We start from the raw sequence: 15590 nt of genomic DNA on the forward strand, positions 1-15590 counted from the left end.
GGAGGAGGGGGAGGAGGAGGAGGAGAACGTGAGACCAGCCAGCATCATCAGCTTCCCCGGGCCTCAAGAGAGATTAGCGGTTTAACTCCGCCGACTGCTTCGATGGACGCTTAAGTAAGGCGCATTTGTCTAACCCCCCTTTATATCTCTCGTGTGAAGGGAAGGTTTTCTTGTACTTTTTTTTTTTTTAATTTTTACTATTTTGTTAATTTTCGTTTTTAATTTACGTTTAAAATTGTTCATTCTTTCGCATCATGATTGTCAGTGATGTTTTCGCGTTTTTTTGTATCATTTTTAACTCCTAATTGACTTTTATAATTTACACGTAAAAATGTTCATTGTTTTGTATCATGAATGGTCAGCGATAGTTTTCGTATTTTTTTTTTTTCTAATTTTTCACTGTTAATTTTAATTGATAATTTACACGTAAAATAATGTCCATTGTTTTGTATTTTTATTCCTTGGTGATGTAATTTTAGATTCACCAACTGTCAAATTACATTGTTTAATTTAGAAGAGTTTTCTAGTAATCTTTACTAAAGAACTAAGATATATCATATATGCAATATCCCAATGTAAAATGTTCATTATTTTGCATAGTCTTCAGTGATGTAATTTCAGATTCACTTGTGCTGGAAAATTACATTCAATAATTTAGAACCGTGTGGTGAGGTAATCCTTACTTGAAAACGATTTCAAATATAGAATTTCCACAAGTAAAATGTTCGTTCTTTTGTATTATGAATGCTAAGTGATGTAATTTCAGATTTACCCGAGTTAGCAAATTACATTTAATAAAATAAAAATTTAATAAAATAAGAGAGAATTGTGAAGTAATCTTCACTGGAAAACCAAGATATTCATGAACGTATCCTAGCTATTTTAAATATGACAATTTGTAAATCCTTGAAAACCAGTAAGGAGTGTGAAAGATAGCTATATCAACGAAAAGAAATTATTCCTACCTAAAAATGGGATAATAACGTTTGTAATGACATACGTGACATGTGAAGAAAAGAATAACAGATATTATGTAAATAACTATGCGCCATTGTTGCACTATTAATGACATACGTGGCGTGTGAAGAAATGAGTAAAAGATATCATTATGTAAATAACTATATGTCATTGTTGCACTGTTTTTTTTTACCACAACATCCCAAGATGCAAAAAATAAAAAATAAAAGTCAGCACTCACCCAAGTCATTAAACTGGAATATTAAAAGCATAAAAATATTACGAAACCAATTCTGAGAAAAAATCTATGATTACAATGTGTCAGGAATATTTTGTCAACAGACGGACATATTTTCCTCAAAATACTTCCTACTCTTTTATATATATGAACTTTTAAGGATTTTTTGAAAAAAAAATGTAACAATAATGATAAAAATATTGTACAGTCTATCAAATAAGTCATACTGCATAATTTTCTTTAACACTAAACCCGCAACACATATACTTGCCTACAGGCGTTGGACTGTAAATGTCTTCAGTGCAGTCTTCTCCTCACTCTCTCTCTCCTCTCTCTCTCTCTCTCTCTCTCTCTCTCTCTCTCTCTCTCTCTCTCTCTCTCTCTCTCTCTCAGCTGAAAGAAAGCCAATCTACAGATGCACTAGAAACAGCGTTATCTAACAATGTTAGTTAATATTTATCAGGTGCCTAAAGGTAATTCTTCCCTACGAAGAGACTAATACTAATAGAAGCTATTGCAAGCACCTGTCATTTTCTTTGATAACGTTATTATTATTTTTTTTAATAATGTATAGCATATGAAATATGATCTGGTAGAAGGAAATACGAACTATCTAAGCCTGATATATTGTTTGGTACCGATGGGCATTTTCCGTTAGGCCTACACGGAAAAAATGGATTTAAAGTGGTTGCCTCTGCGGTTTGACAAAAAGGAAGTCCAGCCATAAAGTTTAAGTAAAAGTGAACTTGGAATGAGCCAAGGTTTATGATTCTCTCTCTCTCTCTCTCTCTCTCTCTCTCTCTCTCTCTCTCTCTCTCTCTCTCTCTCTCAATATCTGTGTAGGGGAGGACCAAAATTAGAGGGCTGAATATCTGCCTCGGCAAATAATTATGAATTTCTTTCATATTTATATTTATCTCTCTCTCTCTCTCTCTCTCTCTCTCTCTCTCTCTCCTCAGATGTTTAGGGTAAGGACGAAAACTAGAAGCCTTAGGATCTTCACCCACAAGTTATGAGTTTTTTTCATATTTATTCATATAACTTTATGAATTTTTTATTATATTTATTCATTCAACTTTATGAATTTTTTCATATGTATCCATTCAACTTGCATGCAGAGACGACTCCAATCGCATCCAGACGTATTCCTTATTTATTTATAGCTTTGGAACCTGTTGGAAGTTGAACATCTATTATTATTTCATCATCTTCAGAATTATTTTTAAACCATCTATATTTATTAATAAGTTTCCCCTTGTAAAAGTGGTATAGCCTTGTTAGCTCCTAGTGGCAGTGTGTTTGAGAGATGCAGCAGACTCTGAGGTCCTTTCCTTGCAGAGGAAAATTAGTACACACACACATTACACATATATATATATATATATATATATATATATATATATATATATATATATATATGTGTGTGTGTGTGTGTGTGTGTGTGTGTGTGGTTGTATGTGTATATATATATAATTAATTTATATATATATAATTTATATATATATATATGAACCCTATACGTTTAATTTATATTTCCTTCATTGACGATATTCTCCTTTCAAAATCTGTCTCCTAAATCTATTCAGGCGTCTCGAAAGATTGTTCTTAGTGAACGTACTTCTATTCAGACTGCGCTCAGATGCTCTCTGTTTACACGGAGTACCCAAAACGAATAAGAAGGAGTTGTAGGGACGTAGATGGAATTGAAGGAGTAGAATATGGGTGTGGAGGGAGTGGGGTTGTAGGGTGGGGGAAGGAAGGAGAAGAAGGAAGAAAGGGTAAGGGGAAAGGCAGGTGGAGGGGAGGGGGAGAGGAGAAGGAGGGAGGAGGAAAGGCAAAGAAGGAAGGAAGTAGTAAGGGAAACGGAAGGTGGAAGGAGGGGGAGGAGGGAGGGGAGAGGAGAAGGAGGGAGAAGGAAATGGAAAGAAAAGAAGGAACGAGCAAGGAAACAGAAGGTGGAGGTGAGGGGTTGATGGGGTTGAGGGCAAGGAGGTGAGGGGGGTTGATGGGGGGTTGAGGGCAAAGGGGTTGAGGGGGGATGGTGCAGGGAATGGTGGTGGGAGGTGAGGGAAGGGTGGAGGGAGGTGTAGGGGGAGGTGGAGGAGGGTGTAGGGTGGAGAGGGGTTGTGGGGAGGGGTGCCAAAGAGGGGAAGGGGTGTTAGGGTGAGAGGGATTGTGGGGTGGGGGTGTAGGGGAAGGGGTGAAGAGGTGGAGGAGGTGTTGGGTGGAGGGGGGGTGGTAGAGAGGAGGGAGAAGGAAAGGGAAAATAGATGGAAGGAGAAGGGGAAACGGAAGGTGGAGGGAGCAGGAGGGGTGGAGGGAGTGGAGGGCAGGGGTGGGAGGAGGACTAGCAGCAGTAGCAGTAGGAATAGGAGTAGGAGTAGGAGGAGTAGGAGTAGGAGGAGTAGGAGTAGGAGGAGAGCCTAGCCTATGAAATATCGCCCTTATCGCTACCAAGTCTTGCGTTCGACGGTTGAAAATGGCGACGTATTATTGAAATTTTCTCGCTGGAAAAATATCCTGACAAGCTGATATTTCAGCCGGGCTCTTATTGAAAGGAAACGTCGGGAATTACGAAAATATTTTCCCCGGGTAAAGAATCGCAGGAATTATTTACTGACAGGCTTACGGTCTTCCCGCTCCTTACACTTTCTTTCTGATCACTTTCATTCATTTTCTCTTTGGCTCGTAAATGACGATATTATTACAGCCGGTACATGATTGCTTCCCCATAATTCTCCGCTTATTAAAAATTGCTTATGCCACGGGGTTAATTCTCCCCGCGTGACGGGTACAAAGCGTTTGTTAGTGAAAAAAAAGTATTGGACTTCGCCTGTTATTAGGGCTATAATTAACGCCATGCAATACACACACACACACACACATATATATATATATATATATATATATATATATATATATATATATATATATATATATATATATATATATATATATATATATATATATATATATATATATATACTGCGTAAGACTGAGACTTACAAACGTACATCAATTTCATTTTGAGTTTTTTCTTCTACAGGATCGTTGGTCAAAGGACACTGTTGTATCCTAGTCAGGCTTTCTTCTCTCTCTCTCTCTTTACTATTTCCTTCTCCCACCATTTCTGGACTTTGCTTCAGAAACTAGAAATTGATTTGGAGTCGACGAGAGAGAGATGTCAGGGCGTGAAAAATCATGATGAGGGACCCAGCTTCCCCCCAACTCCCCTGCCTCTCTCTCTCTCTCCCTCTCTCCCCTCTCTCTCTCTCTCTCTCTCTCTCTCTCTCCTTTCCTTTCTTTTAGCACTGGTCCTCCTTCGATAACGCACGGGGAATAGGTGAGAGATGTCGAGTCACCGAGACGATGCCATTCGCCCGGAGATGTAATATATAATGATTGAACCTCGCGCCATTCTTCCGCGACCGACAGTTATAAGTCAATCGTCTTGTTCGGGCGAGCGAGTTTTGCGGTCTCCTAAGGGGATGATAGTTTTTAAGGATAATGTGGATTCAAAGGGGCCTCTGCGGGGAGAGGAGAATTAGGGAGGGAGGAAGGGTGGCAATGCTTACAAAGAGGAAGGGTATTTTGTTTTCCTCTGAGTGTTGATGAGATATCGGACGGAATTTGTACTGAAAAGGGACTCAGACATTGACACTAAAGTGATGTAGGGAGAACCAGTTGCATAACAATTTATGCCACCCACTTCTGAAGATAGTAACAGTAATTTGAATTTTTCCAGCGTTTTCATTTCTTAGCTTACAAACTATCACTATGACGAGTCTAGGGAAAGGCTTTCAAATCATTGCGCCAAGAACTGTAACAAGACAGTGATCAAATATGCTTCCTTCATCTGCCATTCGAGAGAGACCTACTAATACCAAAGTCAATTTGTAGCCTTCAGTTTATAAACTCTCTTATGGAGGCATTTGGGCAGATTATCAGGTAAACCAAATGAACGCATTCCAAAACAACATTTTCTTTCTACTCAAACTGCTATACAGTGCATAAGATTTTATATCGAAAATGTCGTGTGGTTTATCATCATCGGAATGGAATACAAAATTTAGGCCAAAGGCCAAGCGCTGGGACCTATGAAGTTATTCAGATCTGAAAGCGGAATTGAGAGTAAACAATTGTTAGGAGAGGGTGGAAGTAAGATGGAAGAAAGAGAATATGAACAAAGGTACAGTAAAAGGAATGAAAGGGGTTGCATCTAGGGGCCCAAGGGACATTGCTCAGAATCTCAAGTAATGCCTACAACGCATCGCATGAGGCGAACTGACGGCACTGACCCCTTTAGAAGTTTATCAACATCGCCACCGACGACGTGTGAAGTAAAGGACATCTATAAAATTCCAACGCCCGTGACTTTCCCGTGCTTTCAGTTCCATTAATCTCCACTCATACCCAGCTTCCAGTATCACAGCTCTCATCTAAGTAGGTTTTTGTCATCCAACTCTTCTGGTGTCCATGTGACCTCAGCTGACATAATATACCATCTATTATTCTCTCTTTCAATATCATTTGATCTACATATGAAATTTTCGTAAATTTCCTTATGGTATGTTTTCTCACACTGTCCTGCCATCCGGTCCTAATGTTCTTTGTAGACCTTTATTGTAAAAACAGCAAAATCGTTTACAGTTTCATCACGCCAAGATTCTTGTCCGGATACTAATATAGATTTTACTGGAATAACGTATAATTTTACTTTCGTACACAGTGCAATTTCAGTCTATTTGATTATGTGGTTTATGAAAAGCTAAATAACAAGAATATAAATAGAATGAGTAAATGAAGAACAATTATGGCAAGCATCAGTGACAAGAAAAAAAAGACTTATCCTACTAAAATCAAGTCCAATAACAACAGCGCTTTTATGAAAACGACCACCAACATAAAAGGGAGGGAAACCTCCACCTTTTGTACACAATCTCAGGTTCCCCAACAGAGGAGGAGGAGGAGGAGGAGGAAAAGATAAGTTTTTCCTACTAAAATTAAGTCCAATAACAAAAATAGCGCTTTTATGAAAACGACCACTAACATAAGAGGGAGGGAAACCTCCACCTTTTATACACACTCTTGGGTTCCCCAACAGAGGAAGAGGAGGAGGAGGAGGAGGGGGAGGAGGAGGAGATAAGTCTTTTCCTACAAAATCAAGTCCAATAACAACAACAGCGCTTTTATGAAAACGACCACCAACATAAACGGGAGGGAAACCTCCACCTTTTATACACACTCTTAGGTTCCCCAACAGAGGAGGAGGAGGAGGAGGGGAGGAGGAGATAAACGACCCGGACAGCTGTGCAATCAAAGAAGATTCTGAAATGGCGACAGTGAAACGAACAGCAGTTAATTAAGGCCCTGTCTGCGATGTTAGGGGAGAAACGCGAGGTCACCTAATCGAGTTGTCGTCTTTGTGGCATGACCCTGCTCCTCGTTCGTTCCAGCCAGGAAGGAAGGGAAGGGAAGGGAGGGAGGAGAAGGGGAGGGGGAGGGGAAAGAAATTAGAGACATATATATATATATATATATATATATATATATATATATATATATATATATATATATATATATATATATAATGAATATTTGTGTCTTGAAGTTCTTTCCCCTTTGCTTCCAACACAGGCAAAAATGGAAGGAATTAAGACATAAACTTTAGCGAATTAACTTTAAAAAAATCTTTTATGCTCCTAAGAATACGAATTAGGTAGATATACATATTCTGTCTAATCTTGTGTTAAACTGAACTAGGCAAATTTCGTGGTTGGAACTTGCAATAAAAATTATGCTAATAATAGCGTTTGCTCTGTGTGATGAAATGTAAAATGTACGCAAATGAGCTTGTTCAAATTAATTTAAAACAGAGAATCGAAATAAATTTAAAACAAAGAATAATGAAAGAATCACTTAATTAAACACTTCCATTTCAATCTTCGTTCAATATAAATTTCCAAAACCTAAAATACAACTTGGCGCTGGATGTAGTTTTGATAAATAATATATATAACAAATAAATAATGCGAAATCGAGTTTTCTGTATAGCGTATACTCAAGGCCACCGCAAATAGATCTATCTTTTGGTGGTCTCGGTATAATGCTGTATGAGCCGCAGCCCATGAAACTCTCAGCCGGCCCTTGTGGCCTGTGTTGTTGCGTTGCCAGAAGCACGACCATGGCTAACTTTAACCGTAAATAAAATAAAAACTACTGAGGCTAGAAGGCTGCAATTTGGTATGTTTGATGACTGGAGAGTGGTTGATCGACATACCAATTTGCAGCCCTCTATCCTCAGTAGGTTTTAAGATCTGAGGGCGGACAGAAAAAAGTGCGGACGGACTGACAAAGCCATCTCAACAGTTTTCTTTTACAGAAAACTAAAAACTGAGTAACTAGATAATGAATTAGCACATGCACCTTAAAACGTTAAAAACACAAGCCATAAAACGCAGGTAATTGAGGTACCTTTACGACCTCTGAAACTTAGGAACGTCAATATTCATAACAATGTAATAATACCATTCCACATTTGTATGCTAAAAGATATCAAAGAACGTTATTAATAAGGAAGTGAAAGATCACACACTAAAAAGAGCATGGAGATGGGCAACAAACGCTAACTATAATGTACATCACTAAACTGTAGCCGCGAATCTTTGTAAGTTTTATTCATATCGCAGAAATCCTTTTTAGTTCCCTGTCATGACTGCCCACTTCGTTTTGCTTTTAGCAATCAGTAACTGCAACAAGATTTATATCAACTTCATATTGAACTATCTTATTTTCAAGACGCACAGTCATAATTTTAATAAAGACGAACAAACGTCATAAAACACTTTTGCTGACAACTTAAAAATCGTGGAGAACCTCATATCACTGTCATCTATTGAACTGAATACAGAATTTGGGCCAAATGCCAAGCACTGGGACGTATGTGGTCATTCACCGCTGAAGTGGAAATTTACAGTAAAAGGTCTGAAAGGTGTAATAGGAGGAAAACCTCGCAGTTGCACTATGAATCAATTGTTAAGAGAGAGAGAGAGGACAGTAAGACGGAAGAAAGTGAATATGAAAGGAGGTACTGTAAAAGGAACGATAGGGTTGCAGCTAGGGGCCGAGGGCACGATGCAAAGAACTTTAAGTAATGCCTACAGTGCACCACATGAGGTGCACTGACGACACTATCCCCCTACAGGGATCTACTTACGAACTCATTATATTTCACTATATAATTATGATTATTAGAGAGTACACCTGATGTAACAGAAGCTTATTGTGTGTCATTCGAGTGATAATTTTAAAATGAAGGAGCAGATGAATTCGTAACACTAAAAAGCTAAAATGTCACTATCATAAAAATACAAATATATATATATATATATATATATATATATATATATATATATATATATATATATATATAATATATATATAATTATATATATATATCTATATGTATATATATATATATATATATATATATATATATATATATATATATATATATATATATATATATATAGCATCTGCATGTATGTTCAACTCTAAAATGTATTACTGAGAGTTCACCGTGAACATAATGAGTTCAATTCACTAGTAGCGTCCAAGCAAAATCACCATGCCTTTATTAAAAAAATAATAAATTAATAAAAAAAATGAAAAATAGAAAAATAACCAAAATTGGACATTGGGACATTATTGAGAGAGAGAGAGAGAGAGAGAGAGAGAGAGAGAGAGAGAGAGAGAGAGAGAGAGAGAGAGAACGGCAACTGCAATTTTCTACACCTAATATATCTCCCACACTAAATTTTACATAAACTCCCACACTCTCGTTATATTTCTAAATAAAACGAGAGAGAGAGAGAGAGAGAGAGAGAGAGAGAGAGAGAGAGAGAGAGAGAGAGAGAGAGAAAATGAATTAGACTACAGTAATTAAATGAACATTGCCTGTTGCTAATAAACAAGGGCCAAACGAGTAGCTAATTACCTTAAAGCATTTGTCCACCTCCTAAATTAGTAAACGACCGGAAAGAATATATATATAAAAAAACTCCAAAAGCAAAAGGCCTAAAATAAATATACTTCCCCGCGGAAACAAATTCGGATAATATATCTTAATAAAAGGATAATAATGAACTTTGTACAAATATCGAGCTCGCGTAGTTTTTGCGGTACACGGGCCAACATGATTCAAACCCGAATTATGCATTCGGCGCCCGTCCCTATAAATAATGGTTTAATGACGGTCGTTAAGGGAAGACAAGTTGGTGCTTTGAAAGGAATTGAAATGGGAAAAGGTGTGAAGGCAACTCCCTTAAACGTTACCGATCCTCAGTCAGAGGATTAAGAATTTTGTGTTCGTATGGAATATAACTGGAATATATCATCTAGGCCAAAAAGGCCAAGCGCAGGGACCTATGAGGTCATTCAGCGCTGAAACGGAATATTGGGAGTAAAATGGTCTGAAAGGTGTAACAGGAGGAAAACCTCGCAGTTGCACTATGAAATAATTGTTAGGAGAGGGTGGAAAGTAAGACGGAAGAAAGATTATATGAATGGAGGCACAGTAAAAATAATGAAAGGGTTTGCAGCTGGGGGCCGAAGGCACGCTGCAATGAACCTTAAGTATTGCCTACAGTGCACTTCGTGGGGTGCACTGATGGTATTACCTCGCTGAGGGAGTGTTCATATGTAACCAGAGGTAAACGCTTTTACGATTTTCTTCATTCATGTCCGGTTATGGTTTTCGATCACAATATCAGGTCCTCAACGGACCGCGCTATGTTTCAAATTTCATTTGAAAATTTCCTAAAATCCTCTCGGTCCAGATTCGGACCGAAATCAGTTTTTTGGACCATTTTCCAGATCTTAATACATTAATTAATTCATCCTTGGCCCAATAGCCGATACTTCTGTAAGACTTCATGCAAATCAATACTCCCATTTTTCTAACATACGAATGAGTGAGCTATTGATGGACAAAATAAGAACGGAGAGGAAACACCAGTGGTTTGGATCATGAGTGGGGCATTCACGCCTTAAAGCGATAGATATAGGAATCAAGAAAAACAAAGCAACGGGAGAAACTTGCTCAACATACAGATACAGGACAAGGAAACTTGGAGCAAAGTGAGCAAGCCATGGCTCACTTATTCTCGAGAAACAGCAATTGAAATAATGTCTGAAGTAAACAGACTGAAACAATATCGAGGCGGAGAGACAGAGAGAAACTTCCACTACGAAGAGAAGGCATGGATGGCGGTTGGCTAGAGAAGCCGCATTTTAGATTCTTGCCAAATATTTATTAAGAACATCTTGCCAGTTCGTGATTAACCTTAACAGGAATGTCTCGTGAAGAACCTGCCGTCAGGCTAGTGATTACACTTCTTCGATAATTTGGGGATTTCGGGGTGAAATATGGTAAATGAAGACGACTCTGCCAGAGGCTTTACAGCCGATTGAATATTACTTATATATAAAGTATATGAACACCTGTGAAATATAAACATAAATGCAGTTTAAATTAATTCTATTAGCATAATTACGATGCTGTGATGAGAGATTCATCAAATCAGAGAGAGAGAGAGAGAGAGAGAGAGAGAGAGAGAGAGAGAGAGATCAAATCAAGAGAGAGAGAGAAAGAGAGAGAGAGAGATCATTAAATTAGAGGAGGAGAGATTCATCCAAGAGAGAGAGAGAGAGAGAGAGAGAGAGAGAGAGAGAGAGAGAGAGAGAGAGAGAGATTTCTCAAATCAAAGTGTGGTTATAATGACAATTACCATTACTACTATCCTTAGACTTTAATTACAAACCAAACACAGAGACAGAAATAAAAATAAAAAACTCGAAAAAAAAGATAAATCAGACTCACCCATGTAAACATAACAAGGGCTGGGGAACAGAGAATGATAAGGAGGAGGAGGGAGGAGGAGGAGGAGGAGGAGGAGGAGGAGGAGGAGGAGGAGGAGGAGGAGGATGAAAAGAGAAAGAGGAGCTGGGGAGAAGAAGAGGAGATAATGACACTCCTTAAAACTGATATCTGATAACTGTAAACAACTCAGCTCTCCGTGTAGCTATTAATCGAGCTTAAGCGGATCGTACTCTCTCTCTCTCTCTCTCTCTCTCTCTCTCTCTCTCTCTCTCTCTTTTCTCTTCCTTCTTCTTCCTAAGCATCACGGAGTTCATTAACGGTATCTCGAGAAGTGCTCGAGTCGTAGAGAGACTTTCGAGTCATCTTTTTTTGCTTTTCTTTGCGGTCTCGTTTTATGCATTTCGAAAATGTTGTTTTTATATTTTATATATATTATGAAATGGAAACTATCTTTGTACAACCAAATGTAAGACTTCTTATAACGCTAATGCATAATCTGATCAGATATACATTAAGTAAAAGACCCCACATTTTCGAAAATCTAAAATCTGCAGTTTAAGTCTTTTGACATAAGTAATGCATAATGGCCTTTCTTTGCGGAGGTTAAGGTGGGAGGGATAGATCAAGCCGTTGCGAGAGTGAGAGAGGTGGGGGGGGGGAGGGGAAGAAAAACATATTCGTGCGCCTAAAGTCTGTACACTGATATATAGGAAATGAAGACATTAAGTAAAACAAATGAATACTGAGGCAAGCATACTCCATCTTTCCCAGATACTGAGATAAATTCACCGTGTTTTTCACAGCTTCGCCCGATCTTGGGGCGATCTTATTGCCTCTCAGTGGTCTCGCGATTCCCATTGATCTCCCAGTCACGCCGCGCCACTACTATAACCACCTCCCCTGCTTCCTTCCCCCTCCCAACACAAAAAAGCATGCCCCATCCATACCTCCCTATACCCCTCCCCCAAGCTCTCCTCCATTCACCACCCTCTACCCACGCATGTAGCCATCGCTAACACCCTTCCCCCTTCCCCCTTCCCCAAGTCTCTCCACCCCAGATCCCCTTCCGATGTTTCCAAGGGTCCCCGAACCGAGATAAATAAAATTCCGATAAAAAGAAGAATTGGGGAAGGGGGTGGAAAGGGAGGGGAGGGGAGGGAGGGGAAGAGAGGGGGGAAGGGGGAAGGGGGTGGGTATGGGCCAGAGTGACAGAGAGAAAGAGGAAGGACAAAGCGAAACCAGAAAAGCGAGACCCAAGGAATGGGAGTCACGAAAAGACGGAAAAATCTGTTTTGGTTGTTTTCAGCGAGTGGTTGCTGCCCCTCTTCCCCCTCCCACGGGGGAGGGAGGGTGAGGGAATGCTGCTGAGAGCGAGAGAGAGAGAGAGAGAGCTCGTGTTTTGATGGGGATAAAAAGTGATAGATAATGATGACTTCTGGTGAATGGGAAAATATCGCCCCGTCACTGAAGACTTTGTGAAGAGGCAACCGCTGACTAGAGATGAAGAGGGAAGGACGGGAGATGAAATGGAGATGAGATGAAGAGGAAGGGGATAGGAGATGAGTTGATGATAAAAGGAAAAGGAAGAAAAATGGGGCACAGTAAACGCCCCGACGAATTTATGAAAATCATAAAATATTTCATTTTCACCTGCCAATAATTATGTATCCTGAATGCCATTAAGCACTCATTTCTGTATACACAGAGGGTGATGAGGTGGAGATGAGATGATGACAGAAGGAAAAGGAAGAAAAATGGGGCAGAGTAAATGCCCCAACGAATTTATGAAAGCCATAAAATAGTTCATTTTCACCTATCAATAATTGTGAATCCTGAGTGCTGTTACGTACTCATTTCTATATACGCAGAGGGAGAGACGGGAGATGAGATGAAGAGGAAGGGGATAGGAGATGAGATGATGATAAAAGGAAAAGAAAGAAAAATGGGGCAAAGTAAACGCCCCGACGAATTTATGAAAATCATAAAATATTTCATTTCACCTCTCAACAACTTCGTCCTGATTGCCATTAAATACTCATTTCTATATACACAGTTAATATGCATAAGGTATATAAATGCATGCTTGGTAAATAAAATAAGTAAAGCAATTTTTTGTGTTAGGCATATAATTAAGTAGACTAACAAACCTTCCATGTCGTTAAAATTACTATCACTACCTCTATTTACTGAACGGTAAACACAGTCCTTTCATTCAAAAAATTAGGCTACAAACCCTTAATCATCCTAAACAGAGAAAATATCCCTAGTTAATAATTATTAAAGCGCCCGGATGAAAGTTCCACATTAAAGTCGAAACTGATTAAATCACAAGTTTGTAACAACAAAAAAACGCAACGTATTTGCCTTCGTCAAAAATTACCAATCTTACATTTTTCTTGAGTTTCATGTATACCATGAAGGGATACGATTGGCAAAGAGCAAACCATTTATATCTATAAGTTTATATATATAACATATATGTATGTAATATATATATATATATATATATATATATATATATATATATATAAATATATATAACATATATATATATATATATATATATATATATATATATATACATATATGTATGTATTATATATATATATATGTATATATATTGTATAATATATATATATATATATATATATATATATATATATATATATATATATATATATATATATATATATATATATATATATATATATATACACAAATCTGGTTTATGACAAACGGAGACATGAAATCACAAAACACACATACACACATACACACTTCCCCAGACACTCGCGCACGCACACACACACAGACAACCAATATGACACATCACATAATGCACCCTATTCCGGCGCCATCGATCAAAGAGGCCGCCGAGTTGCAAGACCACCAGCAACCAACGGGCGGCACAAAGACATACATAATGCAATAGCTAAAGCCTTGGCTAGCCAGCGCATATTATACGCTTTCTCTTTACAAAAGCTCTCGGGGCTCAAACAAAGACCTCAGAGTCTCATAACCCCCTCCCTCCCCCTTTCACCCCCCGGGGGCCAGGCGACCCCCGAGGACGCGATCTTCGCCTTCCAACTTGGGCCCGGTGGACGCTGAGGCTTGAGTTATACGACCCCTCAAAGCGGTCGCCATTACGCTCCGTGTTTGCTTGCCATCATCAGGCCCGCCCGCCAGCCCTCTTCGCCTGAACTGACCCAAACCAAGACATTCCTCCTCTCTCTCTCTCTCTCTCTCTCTCTCTCTCTCTCTCTCTCTCTCTCTCTCTCTCTCTCTCTCTCTCTCTGCTCGACTGGACTGGGTTTGTGGGTGTGGATTCGTGTAGGTCAATCATGAACGAGACCCTACCCCCACCCCCCTTACTTTTTGGTACTCGTCCGTTTTCCTTGTGTTTTTTTGGGGGGGCGGGGGAGGACTCGGCCTCATGGCAATTTGGCACTCCCACGGTTTTCGTATCATAATGACTGACACATTATTATTTTGACGCATTCATAACCAAAACATAAATCACTTCTGTCTGTAATGTCTGAGAAATAAAAACTCTTACATGAAAACGAGATAAAGTTCCTCTGTTTCAAATATAACAAAACAGCAAAAAAAAAAATAAAAATAAAATAAAATCATTCGCTAGAAAGCATACCTCAGCCATATTCAATTAGTTGTCTGGCTTCGTAAGCAATTTTATATATACTTTATATATATACTGATGGAAGACTGTAATTGTCACTGTATTTAATAATCGAATCTACAGTTTCTAGGCTTGCCAAACTGGTTATTAGATATTAGAACAATTAACAGTGTGAAAGGAACCCAATCTTTCCATGACGACAAATCATCAAATCCTCACCAATGTCCATCACATGTTAATCACCCGTATGGGATCACCCAGTTGATGTTTCTGCTCGATACCACCAAATTCCGTCAATCCATTTTTGGGATGTCCCGAAGAAACAGACGGAAGTGAACAACTAAAACTCCTCTGAATTTCGTTTGCAAAGGTAAGATTTTAAGAGATAAATGAGCAAAGTAGCACTCATACCAACGCATTTAACTTCAAGGTCTACTAATGGAGAAGTGCTTTTGGGACAGTCTTAACGTGTGCCATGCTGGATGAGACTATGTAAAAGGGTGATTGTGCTAAGAGATCTAAATGCGCAAGGAGGTGACAGGGTAAATACGAAAGCAGAAAATCTTTTCGACATTTTCGTAGACTATGACTGACTATTGGAGATTCATGGTTTCCAAGGAGGACTGTTCATTAATATACTTGGAAGAGAGAAAATGGTGAGGAGAAGTTTGTTAGACCATATGTTAATACAGATATGATAGATATGGAAGAATAAGTTGATGGATGTAATGGCGCAATGATATATCTATCTACTCATTACTTGGTTGAAGAGAGTGTCAAGATAGGCAGAAGTTGAAGTTGAAAATGATGAGAGGGGGATACAAAATTTGCCATTAAAGTAGTCAAGTAGTCAAGACAGGCCATTTTAATAATAAGTA

At 38.7% G+C, this 15590-nt stretch overlaps 1 protein-coding gene across 1 annotated transcript; it reads right to left on the reverse strand.

Moving 5' to 3' along the window:
- Positions 1 to 2845: 2845 nt before the first annotated feature.
- On the reverse strand, positions 2846 to 14219 carry LOC136847610 (uncharacterized). Its single transcript, XM_067119326.1, has 3 exons — positions 14116 to 14219; positions 11076 to 11198; positions 2846 to 3623 (listed from the first exon to the last, which is right to left on the reverse strand). Exons 1-3 carry the CDS (start codon positions 14217 to 14219, stop codon positions 2846 to 2848), a joined length of 1005 nt encoding a protein of 334 aa, XP_066975427.1.
- Positions 14220 to 15590: the final 1371 nt, after the last annotated feature.

This window comes from Macrobrachium rosenbergii, chromosome 17 (genome assembly GCF_040412425.1).
Source record: "Macrobrachium rosenbergii isolate ZJJX-2024 chromosome 17, ASM4041242v1, whole genome shotgun sequence".
NCBI lineage: Eukaryota > Metazoa > Arthropoda > Malacostraca > Decapoda > Palaemonidae > Macrobrachium > Macrobrachium rosenbergii.